This window comes from Lynx rufus, unplaced genomic scaffold (assembly GCF_022079265.1).
Source record: "Lynx rufus isolate CCGP_SWC_20201006 ecotype Redwood Valley unplaced genomic scaffold, mLynRuf1.p SCAF_2, whole genome shotgun sequence".
Lineage (NCBI taxonomy): Eukaryota > Metazoa > Chordata > Mammalia > Carnivora > Felidae > Lynx > Lynx rufus.
The window spans coordinates 30,596,262-30,620,563 of record NW_025814834.1 but is presented as its reverse complement, the minus strand read 5'-3'; the positions used below and the strand labels follow the sequence as shown (position 1 = coordinate 30,620,563).

General features: G+C 37.9%; 1 protein-coding gene across 4 annotated transcripts in view; it reads left to right on the top strand.

Moving 5' to 3' along the window:
- PARD3B (par-3 family cell polarity regulator beta) overlaps nt 1–24,302 on the top strand; it is a 1,011,734-nt gene that overhangs the window by 794,685 nt on the left and 192,747 nt on the right. For all 4 annotated transcript variants that reach the window (XM_047084837.1, XM_047084838.1, XM_047084839.1 and 1 more), the window contains one exon: nt 15,078–15,188. In XM_047084837.1, coding sequence (XP_046940793.1) covers nt 15,078–15,188 — 111 coding nt within the window. The remainder of the gene's footprint in view (nt 1–15,077; nt 15,189–24,302) is intronic.

The window sequence follows — 24,302 nt, the reverse complement described above, 5'->3', positions numbered from 1 at the left end:
TTGGGATTACTTTTTATTAATCTTATGATTTTAGGTCCATTAATGTGGCCCTTTTAGAGCTACCTGTTTCTTACTTGCTAAATTTAGATGAAACAAGTTAAGCTCAGGCTTTCTTTGCCAAACTGTACAATTTTTCTAGTTCTTTCTTCTCTTTCTTACTAATGCACTCAAATATTACTTTTATAGGACTGAGGTAATGGTTGGATTTATTGTTCTTTTATCCAAAGTGATTCTTCCATCACTGGATTGACTGGATTAGTGAGTCTACAGACCTCAATAGGTTGGGTCCTAGAGAGGGTTATGGTTGGTGTAAAATGAATGACAACAGCTTAGTCACACTTGAAATAATATATTGGCTTGAGTTTCCAAGCCTTCCAAATAACCTTCCAAAATGAAAAACACAAATACTGTGGGTTTCTACAGAATCAAATGTGACTATAATGTTTGTAAAAAGGATTAGTTATCGGAAGTTGCTTCAATATGAGGTGGCAAAGTTTAGAAATACCAAACCTGGGGAGACCAGGAGCGTTAAATCCAAAGCCAAATATAGGTTGCAGATGCGCAAGGTGATCATTGCCAAGCCAACGTCATCCAAGTGATGCTGCGTGTGTACCCTGCGCCCACCATCCAGAGCCATTCAGAAACAGGCTGCCAGGGCATTGTGGCAGATTACAAGACACCTCTTTCATCTGAATAAACAGGTAGCTGGGCAAAAGTAAAGTTTCCAGTATTATTCCTTTCATACAGTGTGATTTGAAATTGATCTGATAATTAAAAGTAGCCCCAGAGATAAGGAAACACCCTCTGGCTAATTTATTTGGTTGAATCATCTACATTTTTTTTAAAGATCTACTCACCAAAAAACTCCATCTGGAATGTTCCATTCAGAGGCTCACACCTCTGATTTATTTAATTATGCACTTTATGTGATTGTGCATTTAATTACCTACACACAAATTTCCTAGCATTTGTTTCTTTTATCATTCCATGAGAACAAGTACAGCCATTTTGAACCGTAGAATAGGACTAGGAATCTGAAGGAATTATTCATCTGTGGTATTGAAGAAAGGAAAAATTAGCCATTGGTATAGGGAAGGGAGGAACAAGAAAATATACTTACATAGCAGAATTGTAGTTTCACAGTCTAGTGGACAAGCAAATAAGAGGCTGATGCTTTGGACAGACTATAAATCAATTTCTGGTTTCTTTGGTCAAATTGTAAATCATCACTGTGCTAAGCTACTATATACATTTCCAGGTGAAAGCATACTTTTATGATTGTGTGTTACCAGTCATGGGTCTCTATGAATTGCAAGTGATTAGAAAACCTTGTCAGAAATCAAGTTATTGTTGATGTTGTTGTTTAATCCTGGATATATTTTCTTTAGGGATGTTATATTGCTGGAGAATGAGATTAGATCCATTTTGTAAAAGTAGGTTACAATCCTATGGGAAATCTAGTCCTATGAAAAAGATTACTGTCTTTTGCCCAGCCCCTTCTGGACAAAGGAAACATTGTTGATTGCTTGATGGCCCTTGAGTGACTGTCACTTTGGCCGAGCTCCTTCAGAATAAAGTATTCTGGGACCTGGAGGGTATGTAGGATGTTCTCTGTGCTGTTCAATGGATAAGCAGCAACTCTATCTGAAACAATAAATTACACCTCATTTTGTGTTTGGCAACCCGATCTTATGTACGGGTTCCGAGATTTTAGACTTAAGAAAAGCTACGGAAAGGGAGTTTTTAGACGTTTAAAAAATGAATTGGGGACCCGTACAGGTAGCACAGGTTTGAAAAACTTCACAGACTTGTGACTTTTTGGCCCTGGAAGAGCCAAAGTATGATGTAGAATTTCACTTGAGACATTCAGAATAGATATATTTCTTCCCTCTCAGCCTATTCATAGTTGAGAATCAATTCAGTTTTATGGCCTACTCTTCAGGGACTTATTGAATAAGAAGGCATATTAGTTAACTTTAAATCTGACATAAAAATATTGAAATCTGATCCCTCACCTTACAAACTAAGTTAGGGCTCAGATTTTTTAAAATTACCTCTTTTTCCAAAAGAACTCTTTCATGAAAGAGCACAGATGGAGATACTGTCATTTGGAATTCTGTTAAGGAGAGGACAAACCAATGACAAAGATGAATGGTGTCAGAACTCCGGAGGACCAGCAACTACCTCACACCCATCTTTACTCAAAACCTAAGACTAAAGAGGCCATAGTTTCTGAAACGCTGAAATTAAAGGTCTCAGTATGAGATAGACATGACGTTTTTTTTATAGATGACATCTTGCAGATTAATCATCTTTAATGACGGCTTTGGGTTTGAATCTCATTCTAGAATTTAGCCTGGTGTTTTGACATGTTTCTTATGAGGCACTATGAGGACAGAGGCCATGAAGAAAAGAGATAAGTGATACCTCCCTGAAATCCCTACTTCACCTTTAATTCAGGTCAGCAATGCTTGTTGGATTTTTTCTATGCATCAGGCACTAAGAATGAGAGTGGAGACCACCTTTGACTAATTTGCTTGGATCCTTAGCATCTACTAGATCTACAAAGTAGGTGTCCAGTAAGCATTTGTTGAATGAATGCATGTATGCATAAACGAGAAAAACATGTAAAGTCCCTACCTGCCCTAGCCCTGGAGGAGCTCGCATGTAAGCAGTGGTTCAAATAGTGCCCTACCCCAAATACAGGCGCTACCAGAAGTACAAGCCCTCCTCGTCTCTGTACTCGCTGCCTGCGTCCAGTCTCCATCACATCTTGGCTAAAGATAGATATGCTAATCCAAGTTGGTTTCGTGTGTAAAAATGTTACCCACATAAAACAAAACAAAACATCAAATATGAGTTCTAGTGAATTGAGACATCCCAGAAATTAACCCCCCACAATTCTCGCTTATTCAACATCACTTTTTCTACTGCAGAAAAAGAAGGAAAAAAAAAGAAGTCCAAAGTTAAGAAAGCTTCTACCTTTTAAGAACAGTTTCAAACTTAGTATCATTTATTATGAATCAATATAATAACTCTTTTCTATTGTTTAAGGCTCTCTTACCAGCTCTATCGTGCATTAATTATTTTGCTTCTTTTGTATCTGCATAATAAATGCTTGACAAAAAAAGCCACATAATTTAAGATTTTTATGGCACAATGGAAATTTGCCCACCCCCAGGAAAAAAATTGTGTGATATTCTCATTGTCTCCTCAGGGAAGATTTTATATGTTAAAAAGAAGAAGAAGAACATGAAATGAAAAAAAAAATAAAGAATAAAGCCCTAGTTACACTTTATGTGACATGCAGAAGGTTTAGAATATATAGAACATAAAAGAACAGTACATGAGCTACAGTGGGATAGAACTGTGTGTTCTTAATTTTAAATTTCAGATAAATATGATTTCAGCTTTGATCCTACATGGACTAATTCTTTTGTCACTCAACTAATTAATTCAGTATGCTGGAGAAAAGATGCTAATTTGGGCATCAAAGAAGTGATAATTTTTTTTGTTTAATCGGAGTTATAAAGATAAGTTTTATTCCCATTAGACTGGGTCTGGAGCTCAATCATTTTATTCTTCTTTAGTGTAGACAAGTTCCAGAGAAAATATGCCCTGTTTCTCATAACTTATGAAGATGGAGTAAGTAATATCCAGGATTCCCTTTAAGATGGCCCTTTGCATAGTCACTGTACATATATGATATATATACATATATATGTATATATCAACCATGTCTTAACATTGTCCTTTTGTTCTTTACACATAATGAGTTAGTCACCATCATCTGTTCTTTTGATAATGGACTTTATACACAGTACACATAAGTTAATTTGTGTTATTGGAATATAAGTTATAGCTGACACTTTTAGAGACTATAGATGAGGCCTCCAGTTTCCATAGAACTTTTAATTGGCCCTCCCTGGATTAACTTTCATTATGAGTCAGTTTTTCCCTTACCAGGAAGTTTGCTGAAATGACCCCACTTGCCAGTGAATGAACCGCAGAACTGTTTCCTGTGGGGGGACATTTCCTTCTGCAGGATGAATCTGTGGTCATTATGGAGTGAGCCCTGGCAGGTTGAGCATGGGAAGACCATGGGCACTGAGGAACCTCCCACAGCTGGTAGACAAAAAGCTTATACGTGGTATATGATTTGGTCTCAGAATACTCCTTTCCTAGTGTCTGGGTTCCCGGGACGAAGGAGGTAGAGAGAAGGGAAGAAGGGGATGCTGTGAGCACACAGATGAGAATTCTAGGTTCCAGCCGTGTGGTCTGTTTGAGTCAGCATTAGAGTTTTATGGACAGGCCATCAGTTGTCTGTGCACTCAAGCTGCCTTTAGAGATGCTCAGAGATCTACTTAAAAGTAATAAAAATAAAAAGAAAGGAGCCACATATTCTGCTGCTTTGAAATAAGTAAACATTTAATAAAAAGAAAAGCCTTTCTAACTATTAAGGAAACATAAAAATGCAAAAAGATCTATTTCTTTAATGCTCTTGTTAAATACATTTCCCAGAAATCATAAGCATTTAGTCTGAATCACTAAGACCCTTGCCTACAATGTCTTAAAGCCAGTGAGAGCGTATGAAAGCAATTAATCAAAGTTCACTGTGCTCCTGAAGAGTATTTCTTCTTCTGGAAAGCAGGATAGAATAACTTAAAACCCAGTGTGGTCGTGACAGTTAATAAGCTTTTTATAGTCCCTGTGTGGATCTGAAAATCATACCTTATTAGTATCTTTATCTTTCTTGCTCACTCATTCACGCTTATTTTCATTTAATTTTAATCTCTGGCCCCTTTTTCATATTTTTTTTTCCTCTTTCTCCTAACAGAGTGCTACTTTAATAATGTTAGAGTGGAGTTTTCATTGGCTACACAAACCCTCAGCAAAAGTAACTGTTCAGTAGGTTACAAATCCCTTAACGGATTCTTGCAAGTCAGTCTTCCACATGCCCTTTTTACTTTGTGTGTTTGTTTGTTTGTTTGTTTGTTTTTCAGAAGATGGGTTATTGATGATGTGCATTTTGCTTTGTTTTGCTTTCTGGGCCCACTAGAATTACTTGCAATATATTTAGTATTTCCAAATCTACTGCATTTCCTAGCTCCTCAGTCTGGGAAAGCAAATTCGCTCAAGGATTCCCAGCAGCTGAATTCAGAGAGCTGCTTAAGACTCTACCCAGCAGATGTTTTATCCACTTAGGCAGAAATCTTAGAATGTTATAGGACCTCCCTGCCTTTCAATCCTAAAAACAAATATCAACACATTTGAGCTCCAAAGCTTCCCTGCTTTGGAATGAAGAGTCGCCATGACCACCAAGTTAGGAATCCCATCCTGGGAATAAGCAACAACAAGCCAGAGGCAAGTAGCTGTTTAAGGGTAAGGTGGGAATGGTGGCCTCAAAGGAAGTAGTAAAGATATCAGTGGGATTAAACATGTTTGTTGTTTTCATATAGTTCATCTTCATCTTGGAAACATATAAACATACCCAAAATAAATGTCTAAATGATATACCAGAAATTAACATTTTAATTAGAAATCTTCTTTTTAAAGAGACTCAACTGCTTGACCCAGTTAATAAGAAAGATTTTTAATATGGAGTTTTTCTTCGGTTACTAAACCATCAACTCACTCAGTTTCCCCTTGTGAACATATCTATAAAGCAAATCCCTATCTCCTCTTGCATGCCATGGAGTGGGCTCAGAGAGTTTAAATCACAACCCTTCTGTTATAAAAGCATACTGAGCTTGTAGCATTCCACGCCAGTCCCGAAAAATCACAGGCACCAGCATGATAACCATATATACTGTGGAAAGCTAAAAATAAAAGTAGAATATTTTTCTTTCTTTATCAAGATTAGCAACAAACACATTTGTTCATTATTCTATCAATAATATTAACATAAAAATAGGCAGTGGCCTTAGGTATCTAAAAAAGGGGGGGGGACTCTAATTGGTCAATTTTCATTGAATTTGTATCAGATTCATTAACTCTAAAGTACAATGGGAGCCATCTCAGGTAAACAAGTAAAGACCTTTGTGATACACATTTTAGAGAGAAGCAATAGCCAAAGTGCACATATGAGATTACAATACGTGGAAATAAATTTCATTAGCATATGCATATGCTAATTCAGAACCTGACTTAGAATGCATCAGACAACAGAAACCTTTTATGGGCGAATTTCAAAATAAACTATGGAAATACAGTCAAAGGTTTGTGAACTTCTCTGCCCCCATATTTTGCTCGAACTATTTCAAAGTGTATAATTTACAAAATGATAAGACAATATCATAGTTTATAAGTCAGCTAGGTACAGGGAGAATGAACCACTATCAAAGTCCAGAACATATTCTGACTGCGAAGTTGGTGCATTTCCACACCTGACATCATTCCGTAGACATTCAAAGTGTAATATTAGTAATGACTGGATCATGTAGCCTCTTCCAAATGGGTGTCATTGACACCCAAAGATACTCCCTGATTGCAGAAAGAAGAAATACATTCTGTTTCAAATATTCAGCTCTCCTTGGATTCATAGCTCACCACGAATTTGAAATTAGAGTGTTTGAACATTTTCCTTACCGAACTTTTTAGTCCTCGTAAGCCATTGCTCAGGATTGCTTTATACAGTGTGTGCACTAAATGGAAGAAGAGTGGATACTAATAGCTGTGTAAACTGTCCAGTGGGATCTGGGAGGGAAATTGTAGATAGATAGTACTTAGCAGAATTAAGAAGTGAATTAAATGAGAGACTAGGCATGAACAAAGGCAGAAATAGAGCTATCCATGTTGTAAATTTGGACCATTTATCAGGGTGCGTGGGAATCTGGGAAGGACTTGAAAATCATTATCTAGAAAACTCATGGAAAGAAATAGAAGTGGAAGAAAATATTTGCTGAGACATTAGGAGATAACTAAGAATTATAGTGAAATCTTTATCATATAGAAAACAACAAGAGGCTGAGAACATATTCAGTTCATTGGATTAAGGACTTACCTAACAATTGATGGTGTTAATGGTTACATTCCATGTGAATAGTCCATATGATGTGTCATGGCAGCTCAGTAAATGATTGATTGAATGAATGGATGAACCATTATTAAATTCTACTTCCCCATATGGCCTTTTAGGGCCTCCCTATGTAGGTAAAATAGCAACATAAGAAAGGTCTGCTTTTGGTATTTTCCTATAAACCCTTTCTGAGATTCTTTTCTACCTTATATAGTCTATTTCCTTTGATTTCTCAATTTATACCAAGATGTCTCATTTTATGAATAGAAACCATTTCTCTTATACGTGTTGTATCATGTTGACTGATAAATTAATTACCTGGAACTCCTCCACTGTCCATTCATCGACTCTATAAATGAACTAGTCTCCTTTCTGGCTGCTGCTTTTCTTGAATCTCCTCCTATCTCCATAAGGCCAGTCTCTCTGGAGGTTCTGTATATCTCTGTCCTTTTCTCTTATCAAGAGCTTTGTTCTCCTATACGAGTGTTCATAGCATTATTCACAATAGCCAAATGATGAGCACAGCCCAAATCTCCATCAACAGATGACTAGGCAAGCAACTATGGTATGTCCATACAATGGAATGTTATTCAGCCTTAAAAAAGAAGGAAATTCTGACACATGCTATATATAGCATCAATGAACCTTGAAGACATTATGCTAATTGAAATAACCCACACACCAAAGGACAAATATTGTATGATTCCACTTATATGAAGTACCTAGAATAGTCAAATTTATAGAGATAGAAGGTAGAATAGTGGTTTCCAGGGGCTGGGGGAAGAAGAAATGGGGAGTTACTAGGTAGCGGGTTCAGAATTTCACTTTGGGATGATGCAAATATTCTGGAGATGGGTGGAGGTTGATGGTTGCACAACGTTGTGACTGTACTTAGTGCTACCGAACTGTATATTTCATAATGATTAAAATGGTAAACTTTACGTTATGAGTTTTTTACCACACTGCAAAAGAAAATAGCTTTCTTTTCTTCTCTCTTCCAGCTCCAGCCTCTCACACTCTGACATTTCTTCCTATCACCAAACAAAAGTCCTCCAGTATCAGCCACATTGAAAACCTCCTTTTTCAACATTCCACCCCACCTCCAGCAATCACCCTACCTGCCAAACTTCTTGAAGTGGTTGTACGCAAAGATACACACTTCTGTACTTACCTACCATTCACTCTTGCGATCACTGTCACCTGGCTTCTGCTCATACCACTGCACTGAGCCATACCAACATGATGAATGGCTTCTGAGTGCCAAATCCAGTGAACTCTGGAGTCCTGACCTCAGTGGACTTCTCAACAGTATTTCCATCTGGTGACCATGGCCTCTTTACAGTGCTCTTCCCTCGGGTCTCTTGAGCCATGCTCTCCTGAATTTCTTCATCTCTCTGGCTGTTCTTTTTCTGTCCCCTGTGTACAATGCCTCCCTACCCCTCTCTCTAGACTTTAAGTATTACAGTTCCTCATAACTTTGCCTTAGTCCCTAGCCTTCATTTGGAGAACCCAAAGGCATACTGAAATAACCATGTTTAAAAGTGAACATTTTGGGGGCGCCTGCGTGGCTCAGTCACTTAAGCATCTGACTCTTGATTTTGGCTCAGATCATGATCTCATGGTTCATAAGATCAAGCCGCACATCAGGCTCTCTGCTGACAGTGTGGAGGCTGCTTCGGATTCTCTCTCTCCCTCCCTCTCTCTGCCCCTCCCCAGATCCTCTCTCTCTCTTTCTCAAAATAAATTTTTTTAAGGTGAATTTTTGGTCCTTCTCCCTTGACCCACCACTTTCACATCATTGTCTTGTCTTCTCAGCAGCACCTTCTCCAGTCCATACCACCACTGTCTTTTACCCACAGTCCTGAAGCAGTTGTAGCAGTCACCAGTTGGCTTTACTGCTTTACTTGATGGTTTTTACTTCAGCAACCAGGATGATGTTTGAAAATGTGCATCACATAGTATCACTTCTGCTTAAAGTGACTTGGTGACCCCTCTACCAACTTGGTTACTCCTCTACCAACTCTTTAAATTTACCAGTTTCTTTATCCAGTTTCTCTTTGTCCCTTGAATTACCAAGACATGACCTGATGCCACTCTGAGACTCAACTCCAAGCCTCTCACACCTGCACTCTGTGGTCCTTGCCCTGTTTGCCATCTGAATCCTGTGTTAGTATCCCCCTCTGCTCCCCTTGCTTAAGCTATCCTGCCCTTCTTTCACCACTTAGAATTCACCAGACCTTCCCCTCATTCCCTTTGTGTGTGCCGTGTCTTCCACCCATAAGGCTTATCTCCAATCTTTGCTTGTTTGGAAGCTCTCACCCATACAGCCTTCGTGTAAATGTCATTTCCCCACTGAAGACTTCCCCAACCAGTCTCCTATTATTATCTCTCCTAAAACTCTTCGTAGCACACAGCTTTTGTTTTGTTTTGTTTTGTTTTTTGGTTTTTGCAACTTACAATTGCATATTTGTACTTGTTTGATGTCCAGCTCCTCTGTTAGAATGTAAATTCCATAGGGATAGCGTCTGGGTTTGTATCCCAATTCAACATCAGCCTATACTAAGCGCTTACGACAATGACTGACAGAGAGTATATATCTAATAAATATTTCTTAAACAAATGCATGAATGAAAGAAAAAAAGAAGATAGAAAGAAAGCCAGTTTTCCATAAAGCTGTTTCAAATAACCTCTTTATAGAAATGAACAGGGACAGGTGTTTTAAGCAAACTTATAATTCATGAAAGTCTAAATTTACATAAAGGGTATGTTGAAAGGTGATTTTTCCACTTTACAAAAAGATCCATCATAAGAGTCTTTAAACAGGCTTCCCAGGTACACAGAAAGTAAGATTTTATTGATGCAAACCATATGTTTGTACTGAATTCTTTAGGAAAATATCTTTTATATAAAGCAAAGTTGACCTATAAGCAATTTCCTTAAGGCACCTAGCCCAAAATGGCCAACTCTCAAATTTCCTAGGTAATAGATAATGGGAGGCCTGGAATGCAGGGGATATTTGAAACCCTAGAATGCAAAGCAGTAATTTTAGCCATTTAGAGCTCTTGTGACTTTTCTCACAAAAATAACTAATAGTGAAATGAATCAATGTATTTGAACCTCCCCACCTCCTCTTTCTGTATGTCCATGAATGTAAGAAAGGCTTGAAAGTAACCCCCAAATAGGCTGACATGGAGAGAACAAGGCTTACACGATTCACCAAATTGATGCTTTTCTTCCAACCTCCCCCCTCCCAACCCACCCGTCACCACTACCACTGATAATTAAGTTGTCTGATTGCAAAATTGGAAAAAAGAATTCAGTGTGCTAATAAATAAAAGCAATTAACTTCTCTGGGTCTCAATTTCCTCTTCTTAACAATGTGGGAGTCCTTTTGAAGATTACTGTTTTATAATTCTGTTCTTGAACCTACCCAAACTTTACAAAATAAGGTAATTTATGACTGTTTTCTCTGTCTAATGAAATAAATTTCACAGCTATTTCTGCTCTTCTTCTTGGGAATTTTAATAAATGATCATGAGGTTTAAATCAAAACATTTATAATTTTTGTGGAATTGGTTGATTTGACTGTTATTGATGGTTCTTGCTAAGAAGAAAATGCTTTGCAGAATTTACTTACAACTCACCTTTCTCAGACGTATTCCACTATGGTGAAAACAAAATAAGCTGTTTTTGAACTTCAGTACAAGTGAAATATTTTAGGAACAGGAAGAAAAAACAATTCACTGGTTGTGGTAATAAAGATCAAGGTAGACTAGGGTATAGGTTAGTTTGGCCCTTCAAAAACAAGACTTCTTTCATCTCAGAAAATCCAAACCTTCAAATTCAGAAGAAATATTTGGAACATAGAAGAAAAGCATGCCTAATATCTTGAGTTTTTGGCAACATTTTTGCCCTCATCAACTTCCTGGAACACTATTCTATCCTCGCTCCCCACAATTTTGATTTTTTTGGCCCAATTTTACTATATTTGATGACATTTTGAGGGAAAATTATTTCTCTAAGTGATGTACAAAGGTATTCTCATATAAAGGAATTTAGAGTCATAATGTTGGTCCCTGAGACTCTTCTTCATGGGCATGAAAAGCTAAAGAATGTACTCATGAAAATGCACGTTATTTATATAGCGCCTGCTTTGTAGGTTAAAGAGAGATCTTGAGTATGTCAACAAATCTCCCTTATACTTGGGAGTTAGTGATCTTTTATTTTGTCTGTATTTCTTTTTCTCTTCCCTAGTCTATAAATGATATTAGGTCATTTCTTCAGTGGGAAAGAAGAAAATACGTTAGGAATAAGAAGGAGGACCAGGAAAAAAAAAGACTGGGGCTGATGGAGTGAAAATTCATAGCTGATTGACCCAAATCCCAAAACAAGACTGAATACAACAAAAGAATAGCAGTAGGAGCAAAGGCAGATAGTAAATGGCAGTGGGGAGAGAGAAGGTTCATGAGCAAGAATTTGCTAATTGAAATTGTAAATTGAAAAATTGTTTTAATTATTTATTTGTTTTGAGAGAGACAGGGAGAACAGCAGGGTAGGGGCAGAGAGAGGGGGACAGAAGATCCAAAGTGGGCTCTGCACTTACAGCAGAGAGCCCGATGTGGGGCTCGAACGCCCGATGTGGGGCTCCAATGCCTGATGTGGGGCTCGAACTCACAAACCATGAGATCATGACCTGAGCCAAAGTTGGATGCTTAACCAACTGAGCCACCCAGGCACCCCTAAATTGACATTTTCACAGAAGAGTCAAGACTTGGAGAGGCTTCTGGGGAAAACGGGGTGCTTTGAACTCTGATAACAGAAATACAGAGATTAGCAAGGAGGTCTTCCACTCGGTGCTGCCGCTTGACCAACCTATGATTTGGATTGAAGCACAATCCTAAGAGAACAGATGTTTACCCATTTTTATGAAATTCTGAAGAAGACAGGAGTTTCAAGTTTATGAGTGGGGCCTTCATGTGATGAGATTCTGACTCACTGTGTGTGTTGGGAGGTTGGGGGATGGGGACAGGGGGTGGGATGGGCAGTCAGCCTGAACATGTGTAGAATCCTCAGGTTGCATAGATAGTTGGATGGCTACATAGATACATAGATGGGGTGAGCAAGCTAAAGATATACACACATTTTACACACACAGAAGAAAAATTTGCAACTATTTAATAAGAAACAAAGAATAAATAGGATTTCCATAGTTTAACAAGAATCTTTTACTTTGCTGAAGAATATACATACTTGAGTGACTTTTTTTCCTGGTTATTAGCAGAGTATCAAATTATTTTCCTTTTTTTCACGTACATCATTACCAAAACCAAAGGAGATTGCTTCTAAAGAAAATCTGCTTGGGAAAATGCCTATTATTTAAGAATGTGTCCTAGTAATAACCATAGCTTTATTATTATTATTATTTCATATGTGCAGTTTTATTTTAGTAAAAGTGGTAAGAAAGCACAATGCTCTTTTATTTTTTTTTTAATTTTTTTAACGTTTATTTATTTTTGAGACAGAGAGAGACAGAGCATGAACAGGGGAGGGGCAGAGAGAGAGGGAGACACAGAATCTGAAATGGGCTCCAGGCTCTGAGCTGTCAGCACAGAGCCTGATGTGGGGCTCGAACTCATGGACTGTGAGATCATGACCTGAGCCGAAGTCGGACGCTTAACCGACTGAGCCACCCAGGCGCCCCAAACACAATGCTCTTTGAAAGTATCATAATTGCAGGAAACCCTAGTGCGTTGTTAGTCCAAATGCAAACTGGTGCAGCCAATATGGAAAACAGCATGGAGGTTCCTTAAAAAATTGAAAAATGGAACTACACACACATGAAAAAATGCTCAACATCAGGGAAATGCAAACCAAAACCACAATGAGCTATCACCTCACCCCAGTCAGAATGGCTAAAATCAACAACACAAGAAACAACAGGTATTGGCAAGGATGTGGAGAAAAAGAAACACTTGTGCACCGTCGGTGGGAATGCAAACTGGTGCAGCCACTGTAGAAAACAGTGTGGATGTTCCTCAAAAAATTAAAAATAGAGCTACACTACAATCCAGCAATTTCACTACTAGGTGTTTACCCAAAGAACACAAAAATACTAATTCAAAGGGATACATGTACCCTGCTGTTTATAGTAGTATTATCTACAATAGCTAAATTATGGAAATAGCCCAAGTGACTGTCGACGAATGAATAAAGAAGATGTGATATATATATATACACACACACACACACACACACACACACACACACACATGTACACACACAGCCATAAAAAAGAATGAAATCTTGCCATTTGCAATGACATGGATGGAGCTAGAGAGTATTATGCTAAGTGAAATAAGTCAGAGAAAAACAAATACCATGTGATTTCACTCATGTGGAATTTAAGAAACAAAACAAACAAAGTCCAAAAAAAAAGAGAGAAAGGCCAACCAAGAAACAGACCCTTAACTATAGAGAAGAAACTGATGGTCACCAGAGGGGAGGTGGATGAAAGTGGTGGGTGAAATAGGTGATGGGGATGAAGGAGTGCATTTGCTGTGATGAGCACTGGATGTTGTATGGAATTGTTGAATCACTATATTGTGCATCTGAAACTAATACCACACTGTATGTTAACTAACTGGAATTTACATAAAAGCTTTTAAAAAATGGAACTACCTTATGATCCAGCAATTCTACTTCTGGGTATGCATCCAAAGGAATTGACTTCAGGATCCCACAGAAATATCTCTACTCCATGTTCATTGCAGCATTACTTAGAATAGCCAAGATATGGAAACATCTGAATTGTCCAGCAACAGGTGAATGGATTAAGAAGATGCAGTGTATGTATATGTGTGTGTATATATGCATACATGTGCACATATATGTATATGTGTATGTATATGTGTGTGTGTATATATATATACATACATACATATATATACACACACCTATGCGCGCACACACACACACACACACATACATGTACACTATGGATCTGAAAAAAGAAAACTCAGAGAAACAGAACAGGGTGGTAGTTACCAGAGGTTGGGGAGAGGGGAAACTTGGGAGACACTGGTCAAAAGGTGAAACTTTCTGTTATAAGATTAGCAAGTTTGGGATCTAATGGACAGCGTGGTGATCACAGCTAATACTAACAATCTAATGTTACCAAGAGAGTAGATCTTAAGTACTCTCACAACAAAAAAGAAACTGTAACTGTATGATGGGATGAAAGTGGTAGCCAGTACTGTGGTGGCAATCATTTTGCAACTTAGAAATATATCAAATCAGCAGTTGTACACATTAAACTTACACAATGTTATGCGTCAATCATGTCTCAGTGAAGCTGGAGGAAAAGAAATAAGGTATCATACTTGCCACTGTGCCAAAATTAGCTACAAATATGCCAGGCATCAAGGGGACTGAGAGCACACTAACACTGGGTTGATTTAGGAAGACTGGGGCTACATCCACAGAGTGAATGTAGCACGAAGGAGACAGTGCAGTAAAGGAGACAACCCAAGTTCTAATCCTGGGCCTTCCCTGGATTTATTGGGTGGCCAAGGCCCAAGGGCTCATTTGCAAAATGACAGCAGTAAACTAGGTGTTTGGCAAAGTCCCTTGAAGCACCATCATTATCTCTTCCCAGGAGTTTCAACTTTAAATGTCAAGGCCACTTGGGGCTATGAAGGCCTGGTTAGGAGTTCAGTCAGTTTTGAGTTATATATTAATGATAACATTTCAGTTCTAAAATTTCTAGTGAATTCATAGTTTGAGATTTTTAGTCTTTAACCACATGACTCTATGCATGCTACACAATCAATATCTCAGTGGAAAGATGGAAGGAAGGAAGGACGAGAAAGAAAGGAGAGGGATTTAGTGACTATTACTTTTCCGCTTTCAGGATCTTATTTTACTAACATTTTATGCAAAATGATCTTGTGCTACTTAGAATAAAGAATTACAGTTTGATGAGTTCATCTCATAAATATTTTAAATTTACCACCAAAGGAACATGGTTAGTGTTAACATCTTCTGCTTCATGTGTTTCTAGATTTGGAAAGAAGAAAGATGATAAGGGAGGCAAGGCTGAGCAGAAGGGCACTCGGAAGCATGGCAGCCTGAGGGAAGAGGAGCTGGAAAAAATGAAAGAAGAACGAGAAAGGTGAGCAGAAATGCTGAGCCCCTGATTTTGTTTGGGTCCATGGCCTGTGTTTAATTTGATTATTGCATCAGTCAGCTGGAGACATTTTATTTCAAGAAGCATAGAGTTGAATACAAAAGCAAAGGTACCTGACGTAAAAGGAACCTGCCTTTCTGGGGAATTTTTAGTATATTTGGAGAAGAAATTAACTTTATGCTTTTATTATATCAGTACTTACAATTCCAAGATATCCTACCCCAGTTTTGACTATATCAATGTATATTTTTCCTATGGTTTAAACAATGAGGTTTTTTTTTCTAATAAAAAGGTCATTTTGATGTTGATGTTTAGAACTATCAAATTTCCATAGTCTGTTCCTAATTTTTGTCAAGCTGTTGTATGCCTTCTTAATTTTATTCTGCTAAATCCATTTGGGTGGTGTAATTTGAGAAGCGCATGTCCTTCATTTTTAAAAAGCCAGTGTCTTTTATTAGGCTATCAGCAAGTTGCAAAGTATGTTGCCCATCTGTTAAAGGGCCGGTTTCGTTTACTGAAATAATGACAGTTTGCAAGGACTGAATTCTCCTGTTTGAGGAGCTTAATGTTCCATTTGGACAAGAGGCCCTTCACTTATCTTTGAGGTTAACTCTACACTTACCGCACGTTGTTGTGTAAATGTCTGATTTTGAAACATGTAATTGAATATTCATGTTTCTCCTGAAAATTCTTCACCTGCACAACTAAATGGATCTTGGAGAAAGACGGAGATTATGACAAAACTAGCATATCATTTTAAGCACTTGATTCTGATTTCATCATGCATGAAGTCAGATTTGTCCAGCTTGTCACTCGCTTATTAGTAACAGTAGTCCTTGTAGTTTTTAGAGTCAGTTCTTGTACTTATTTTAATACTCTAGTAACGTGTACTAAGAAAATCATACTTATACATCGTCCTTTCTAGCACAGAGCAGGCTGAATACCTACTGTTAACCTTTGACTTCTGTCTTGTAGTCTATTCCCATTGATAAAAGCTAACTTTATCAATAGCGAGGAAAGAAGCCCTATTTGGTCCTTTCTCATGTGAAAGTGGTTGATAAGCTGACTTCCAGGGTCAGCATGCAGGTAAAAGGAAATCAAGTGCTTTATATTGTTGCTGACTATTCACCTGACAGAGCTACCCCCAAAACTGGAATGATGAATTCTCCATCATAGTCCAAGATTCAGTAATCCTGTAACATAAAATGTAATGCAGGCTAAGATTTTAATGTGTATATTGGCAAAGACATCGATGTGGTGCGTCCACATCATAGATCTTTGCTGCTCCCCTGACTTCACTTACTGAGACACCATATCCTTGCCTCGTCTTCAGGAAACGGAGCTGTTTGCTAGAATTCAGACTTCACATTTTTTTGTAGCTCAATACTTGCTCGGGGTTGGGAGGGTTTACTCTTAGTAGCAAGGGAAATGTGTGCCAGCTAGAAAATTGATAACCCATAAAATTAGGTGGGTTGTCTTTAAGCAAGAGTTCATTTCCTTTCTGGTTTTGCCTTTAGGAAGCAGGTGCCTGAGGGAGTTTTGTTCTTAAAAGCAGGGCTGTAAATTCACCTCAGCTGGCTATATAGGCTTCAGGTCCAATTTTCTTAAAATATGTTTGGTCAAAACATTGAAAGAACTCTACTATTAGCCTCCACTTAGGCCAATTCCCACACATGAACACATAAAACACATCTGATATGGGTTTCCTAGAGACAACATTGTCTCAATCTTGTGTGAGGGGAAGAAGTTGGAGGAGTTGCTTTTATGGTTGGGTGCTGTAGAATTAATGACCAAGGGCATTTCAACCATGCAGGAGCTGAGGGCCACAGAGGGTGGTGGTGGTGGCTGAACATTTGGCATTGCTCCCAAACCTTGAGTCCCATTTCTTGGCTCTCCATCATCCATAAGAAACCAATTCACAACCCTTAAAGAACTCAGTGAGTGTATTACTCTTTGTGACATGGCCACTGAAAAAAAAAAATAGAATATAATAAGAAACAGTGTATGAAAGTTCACGAAGTTGTCTTTTTTTCTAATGCCTTTGCAATTTGTTACCTTAAGACGACTCGAGCTGCCCTATTGCTTATTTGGTTCATCCTAGCTGTCATAGATACAATAGCTTTTCATTAACATATCCCTTCTTCGAAGGATTTAAAGCACTTAAATAAAATATATATTGTGCAGTGCTGGAGCCAGCTTGTATCAGCTTGTGATTTTTAAACTTTCAGGAATTTTGTGAGCTCATCATTAAGCCATTAGTAGTTTGAAATTGTTCATGGTGGGAGTATTTACACCACAGAAATTGGCAAATGCAATAAATTGGGTTTGCTTTCTCAAAGAGCCAGTTAATCAGCATACCCCTGAGGGTTTATACCAACTCTGTTTAGTGTATAACCAGGAAGAAATTGTCCAAAGTGGAGCATAAATTTAAAAATATTCATCCAAATCAAACCATATGACTTCTTCTAGCTGTGTTTCTCAAAGTGTAGTTCGTAGACCACTTGATGAAAATGAATCACGTGGGGAGTGTGTTAAAGATGTTTGAGTCCCATACCAGATTTACAGAATCAGAATCTTTGGAGTTAGAGCTCAGGCATCTGTATTTGATAGGTAAGCCCAATGTGATTCTTCAGCATTCTAAAGTCTGCGAACCACTAACTTGAAGGGACAGGATTTGGTTGGAACATTAAACTATCCTTATCCTATGAGAAAGGATGTGCAGAGGTTGTTTGTTTTTTTTTCCCCCAAGAGGACTGAATAAGCCAGTCTAAAAGTATTGTCATCTTTTCTTATGGGTCCTCTTTGAAGCATTCTACCTTACTGGCATATTTTTTTGGCAACAAAAGAAAAACACTCGCCAGTGCTCACTCACCCAAGAGAATATGGATTGCTTACCCCCAGTACCACCCACGCACACAAAACTTACAAAAATTTCATGAAGAAAATTTTGGAGGCATAAAAAAAGCGTTAAGAAAACTAATATGATCATGCCTAATTCTACAACCACTATTAATATTTTGTGATCTTTTTTCCTATGTATGTATTTTCTTTTGAACTTGATATCTATGCTGCATATATAATATCCCACTTTTTCCACAGCATTATATTGTGAGCATTTCCCCATGTCATTAATGTGTTGAAAATATGCCATTTTGATGACTCTCTAATAGTCTGTGAGAGCAGTATACCATAACTTATTTAACTTCTATTGTCAAACATTTAGTCTGTTTCCATTTTTCTCTCTTCCCATACTTTGATGAGCATGCAGATACAAAAGTCCTTATAGATGACCTCTTAAATGATATAATTCCTGTTCAATTTCCTTGTAACTATTTTACCCAATGATTAATTTAATGTCAACTCTAAATTTTAGGATTATATTATCCCTCTTCACTCTCCTCATTATTTTTCTTATGATTTCCATATCTCATTTCAACATATCCACATATTTAATTCCTGATAAGGAATTATTTTGGTGCTATATATGAATAGCCCATTCATAATTATAGCTATGAAAAGGTTAAAAAAAAAAGCCATAACAGGTGGACTCCAATTATAAGATTACATTGGAGGAATGCAGAATCCAGAACAGTGGTTGTCAGTTAAGGAGGGACACTGTTACTCCCAGTGAAACGTTTGGCTCTATATGGAGACATTTTTTATTGTTACGGCTTCTAGGGAGGGAGGGGCATGATAAGGGGGTTGCTACAGCCAGGTGCTGGGTAGAGACCGGGAATGCAGCCAGACGTTCTACAATGCTCAAGGCAGCCCTGCTCCCTAACAATAAGTTATCTGACTCAAACTGTCAATCGTGTGTAGGCTGACAACCCTGTTCTAACCTCTGGACTTTACAAGTAAGGGCACTCTCCTGGACATTAGAATTTCCTTGTCTCATGTTTTCCTGTGGCTAACACAGGGAAATGTACACCACATGACATAACCCTAGAAGGATTAGTAGCTATTTGAGGAATTGTACCCAAAGATTGCTAATGAGTATTTCCATCAATATAAACTTGCAAGACAAAGTTTTTCTTCGAAATTTATTTTTTAACTCTGGCCCGCTGAGCATTGGCATCAATGCTGGTGATCAGATTGTGAATGCCAAGAAGCTGCAGGGGTTGATAATGTATATTGAGGACACAATCGTCTGGAACAATGGACTGAATCAAACATAAAAAAAAACTTAATAGGAGTAAGTGTAAAGTCTCGATTTTAGGCCCCAAAACAAACTGTACAAACACATGTGGAAGGTTTGACTTAATACCAAATATATGAAAGAAATTGCCTGATGGTTTTAGTTGAGGGCAAGTTTAGCATGAGTCAACATGAGGATATGCCTGCCAAAAACTTAATCCAGTCCTAGGCTGCATTACTGGAAGTTCATGTGCAAAATGAAGGAAGAAACAATAATTCTTGTTCTACACTACTCAGATCACACTTGGAATATCCCATTGCCTCTCTCACACACAGAATAACAGCAACTAAATCATATCTTTTGAAAAATGGTGAAGGACTGGGGAATACATAGCCTGCAGAGATAAGACTTAGTTGATTTCACAGGATCAAAGAACTTTCACATAAAAGAGGAATTAAATGTATTTTATAGCATCCATTCTATCCTCTCTTTCTCTCTGCTTATTCATCCATTCATTTATTTTCTTGAGGATACTAATGGATAATCATCATTTCAAGAGAGGTAGTCTTGAGTTTAATAGAAGGGAAAACATCCTAACAATTGGAGTGTCACATGAGACAGTAAGTTTGTTGACACTGAAAATGTCTAATAAGCTGATGATTACGATGAGAAAGGATTAGTGCATCAGGCAAGTATTGGACTATATCAGAGTTTTATAAACTTCAGTCATTGATATAGTACCTTCATTATCCTCTTTATATTCATATATTCAAGTAGGTAAGATATACAGATGCAAAACTACGTAAGTTAATATATCTACATTAAGCCACATAGTGTCTGAAATCATATTGTGTATCATTAATGCTGCATTTGTCCTTAGGTGATTTCTATGGATTTTCCCAGATCATAGGGTCTGAAAAATAAATACGTAAATATATCCAAGTATAGAAACATTTGCTTTGAATTTCCTAGAGCAGCCTTTCTTGAGCTTGCCATAGCATTGGTTCAAGGCAGTGTTTGCACTATTCTTACCTGAGTGGATAAGCCCAAATTTCTTGCTCAAAGTTGTGTGTGAGGATTTTCTTAGTCTCGTATCTGACTTCCTGAGCTAAGAACAGGTCCTCTCCTGATACAAGTCAAACAGTCCATTGCAGTGAAGCCCTGTTTTACATAAACTCATCATTTTGCTCATGCTTTGGTGAGATTGGCCGTAATAAAACGTAAGTTCAAAATACCGGTATCCATTGCTGGAAGGATGAATCCAATATTATATCCAATGATTATTTCCCCTAGAATTTTTTAATCAAGCTAAATTAAATTAACATTTTCCAAACATTCTGATTATATGGTGAGCCGAAAGCAAGAGATTGTCTTCACAAACCAGTAAACGTATTTTTGATGTTTAATTCTAAGACGTTAACTTACGTCTGTAACCTTCTCCAAAGTGTGAAATGAACCAGGCTCGTGGACCTACAAAGTACCTAACTACATGCGTGTTGCACTTGTATTGTTAATACCTTCTCAAAAGTCAGGTGGAGTTTGGTTAAGGAAAAATATGTCCCCCTCATTTATTTAGGATTATCGTACTGGGGGGAAAGTCTCCATTGACACCAAAAGGCTGTCTTCAATTAAAGTCCCATATTACTGACCCTGAAATGAAATTTCACTAAATGAAATCTCTTCCTGAAGGGGGGCACAGTTTAACAACATATGGGTTTGTGCTCTAAGATCTTCTCTTACTCTTATACTATGTCAGGGTTTCCTTTGCAAGGGAGCTCATTTACTGTGTTAATGAAACATTGTTTTTGCAGATCTTATTAGAATCTTAGCAGGATAAATGAGGAGATGAGGGGCAAAGAGGCAGCTCCCCCAGCTTCAGGGTTGAGAAGCATGAAAACATATGGCCCTTGTTTTCAACAACCGGCCTGAACGGAATGCCTAAGTGAGAGTGAAGCTAAGATTTAGGAAAGCTGATCAGTTTCAGCGGCTGAATTCAGGGCTCTTAGTTTTCTTTCCTTTAGGAAGCCTTCCAAGAGCTCCAGAGGCTTCTCTTTTGCCTTATCAACTGAGCTGCTTGTGGCCTATTCCCTTAGTTTAAATCAATACATGTGTTTTTGATATTTGGCAAACCAAGATTTAATTATGCAGCTGCAAGTTCCCCACATAAACGAAATTCATCTTAGAGAAATAAAAACATTCAGAAACCATTTATAGTTTCAGAATACAAGTGGGTGAAAATCTATTCCCAACCTCTCAGCATTTTATTTAATTATGGGAGATTTTTATGTTACTGGAAATTGAAATGAAAACCAGAATAAGGCTAGAGTTTATCCAATATTTGTTCATACTGAAAAGTGAGGATGCTTACTGTATTCTAAGAAGCACAAGGAAAGTATATTCTGAAATAATATTTTAGCTGTAGCCTGCATAAATGTGGCACTCCGAAATACATAGAGCGACAAATAGAATTGATAGGATTGTGTCATTATTGTATCCTAAAAAGAGTGCGTATTTTGTTAAAGAATCAGAGGGTTGTTTTCTTTAATTTGCCAAGAGACTCTCTATAATTAATTATTTACTGAACTTAAACTTTGGCACTATTTAAACTGTTGAAAACACCCATGTTTTGGCATGATTACATACAAATGATTAATTCAGCATGGTTTCACTCCTCACTGAATATCCCTGTCTTTTGCAGTAGAATTTGCTAGGTCCTGTGGTGTGGGCAAAATAAAATGTTGGAATGGTTCCCGGTCTTAATAGTCCCAATTTATTATTACCACTGAACCCTCGTCAGATCATGGACTGGATTAGATCCCAGTTTTTCAAAATGCCCCAATTTATGGCTCCCTTAGAATCCTGATAAAAATGTGTATTTGAATAAGGCTTTGGTTGACTAAAAGAGATCCAGTTAATTACTTTTAGATTCTTATTAGATCATCACTGCATGGAAGTTGAGAAAAATATGACTAGATGGTGTTTCCCAGGACAAGGTCAGGGTCTCGTTTTAGGCTGACAGAAAGAAGCTGTCAGATTTTTGTTTTTCATAGCACTAACCATCATGGTGAATGAAAAGATATTTGCCATATCCCAGTAACTACTATTGATGCTGGTGTCAGGGTAAGAATTGCCTTTTTTCCTAGAATAAGAGTTAAAAGCAGAGGAGATGGGGCAGAGAGAGGGAAGACACCCCTACCACACCCCATTCAGAGTTCATCTTCCAAGATTTACCTTTTACTTTGAGGGGCGAAAGAGTGAGACACAGGGGAAAGGCAGGTGTCTTTAATCTCCGTACATTTATTTGCTCTTTGTAACATTTGTCTTCTCAGAATGCTTGTGGTCACCAGCAAAATTTGGCCCATTACTATATTCCAATAGACGAGATAGGAACACCTACATCCTGATGCCATGCCAGCATTTTTTATGAGCCAAAATCCTTTTATGGAATTAGAATCAATGTTAGAAGTGCTGTATTAGCAACTACTTGTCAGCTGAGCTGGATTAATACGTAAAATGAATCACTTGACTGGCATCCTTTCCAATAGTCATTTAGACAAACTTCTAAGATTAAAGTACACCAGCTCTTTTAAAAAGTGTTTTAAAAGGATACTCCTATATTCAAACACCCTGAAGTGATGTATTATATTATTGCATTCAATTGTGGTGCTGTTGAAATACATTCAGACAAGGAATTATACTAAACTACCCACAGTGATCTCATAGAAATGTTTAGAGTGCCTCATCTGATAAACACTTGGGAAGAAGCTCTAAATTCTGTTGATCTGGATATTTGGCTTTAGTATACACATAAAAACATATTCAACATAATAAACAAACTTTGATACTTCACTGGATTTATGCCAATCAGAGATACAGATGTATTTGTTTCCGTGGAGGTTGTGTAGAGTGGAGGTGGAACTTGAGGAGAGAGAGCTTTTTTTTTCTTTTATTTTTGAGGGTGAGGGAGAGGGGGTGCAGAGAGAGAGGGAGAGAGAGAGAGAGAGAGAGAGAGAGAATCTCAAGCAGGCTCCCACCCCCAGTGCAGAGTCTGAAGCAGGGCTCAATTCCATGACCCTGGGATCATAGATTCCATGAGCCTGGGATCACAGCGTGAGCAGAAATCAAGAGTGGGTACTCAACCGACTAAGCCACCCAGGAGTCCCTGGGGAGAGCATTTCCCGCAAAAGGTTTGTTGACTGTGACTGGGTGGAAGGCCATTGGGTGGCTAGAACTTAGGAATGAGGGTTAAGTTTCCATTGTATTAGTTGTTTTCATGGGGGCTTTGCATTACCCACTTTGAGGATGTATTCCTAAAGTCCCTCTTCTTATCATCATGAAATGAAATGAAAGTAATAATACTTGAAGACCTCGGTTTTATGCATGTTGTCTGAATAAAATCCTTTTCAACTGCTCAGTTTTGTTTTGTTTTTCAAAGAAAAATAATGAATGAATAAATAAAAGTTAAGTGAATCCAGAATATTTACTGTGGACCAGTCTGGTGCTGGACAGTATACAAGTAAAGTTAATTCTCTAAAAGTGCTCTGAAAAACGTGAACAAATTAAACTCATAAATCAAATAGCATTTTCCATAATTTCTAAGGTATCTCGTCTTTATTTCGTATTTGGACATATGCTATGTTGTATCCTGCTTTGGAAAGCATCCATGACAATACATCCGCTCTGGAGCCCAGGATTAGTCATTGTTCACGTAGGCTGGTAAATTGTGCAAGTAGAAAAGATACTCAACCTACTATCTTCCAGAATCTGCTTCCCCCTCCCCCCTCACATTCTTTAGGTAGATATCCTAAACTCGGCCTGTGATTTGCAAACACCAAACTTTAAAAATGCTTTTCCAGGGCATCTGGGTGGCTCAGTCGGTTAAGCATCTGACTTCGGTTCAGGTCATGATCTCACAGATCATGAGTTTGAGCCCTGCATCGGGCTCTGTGCTGACAACTCAGAGC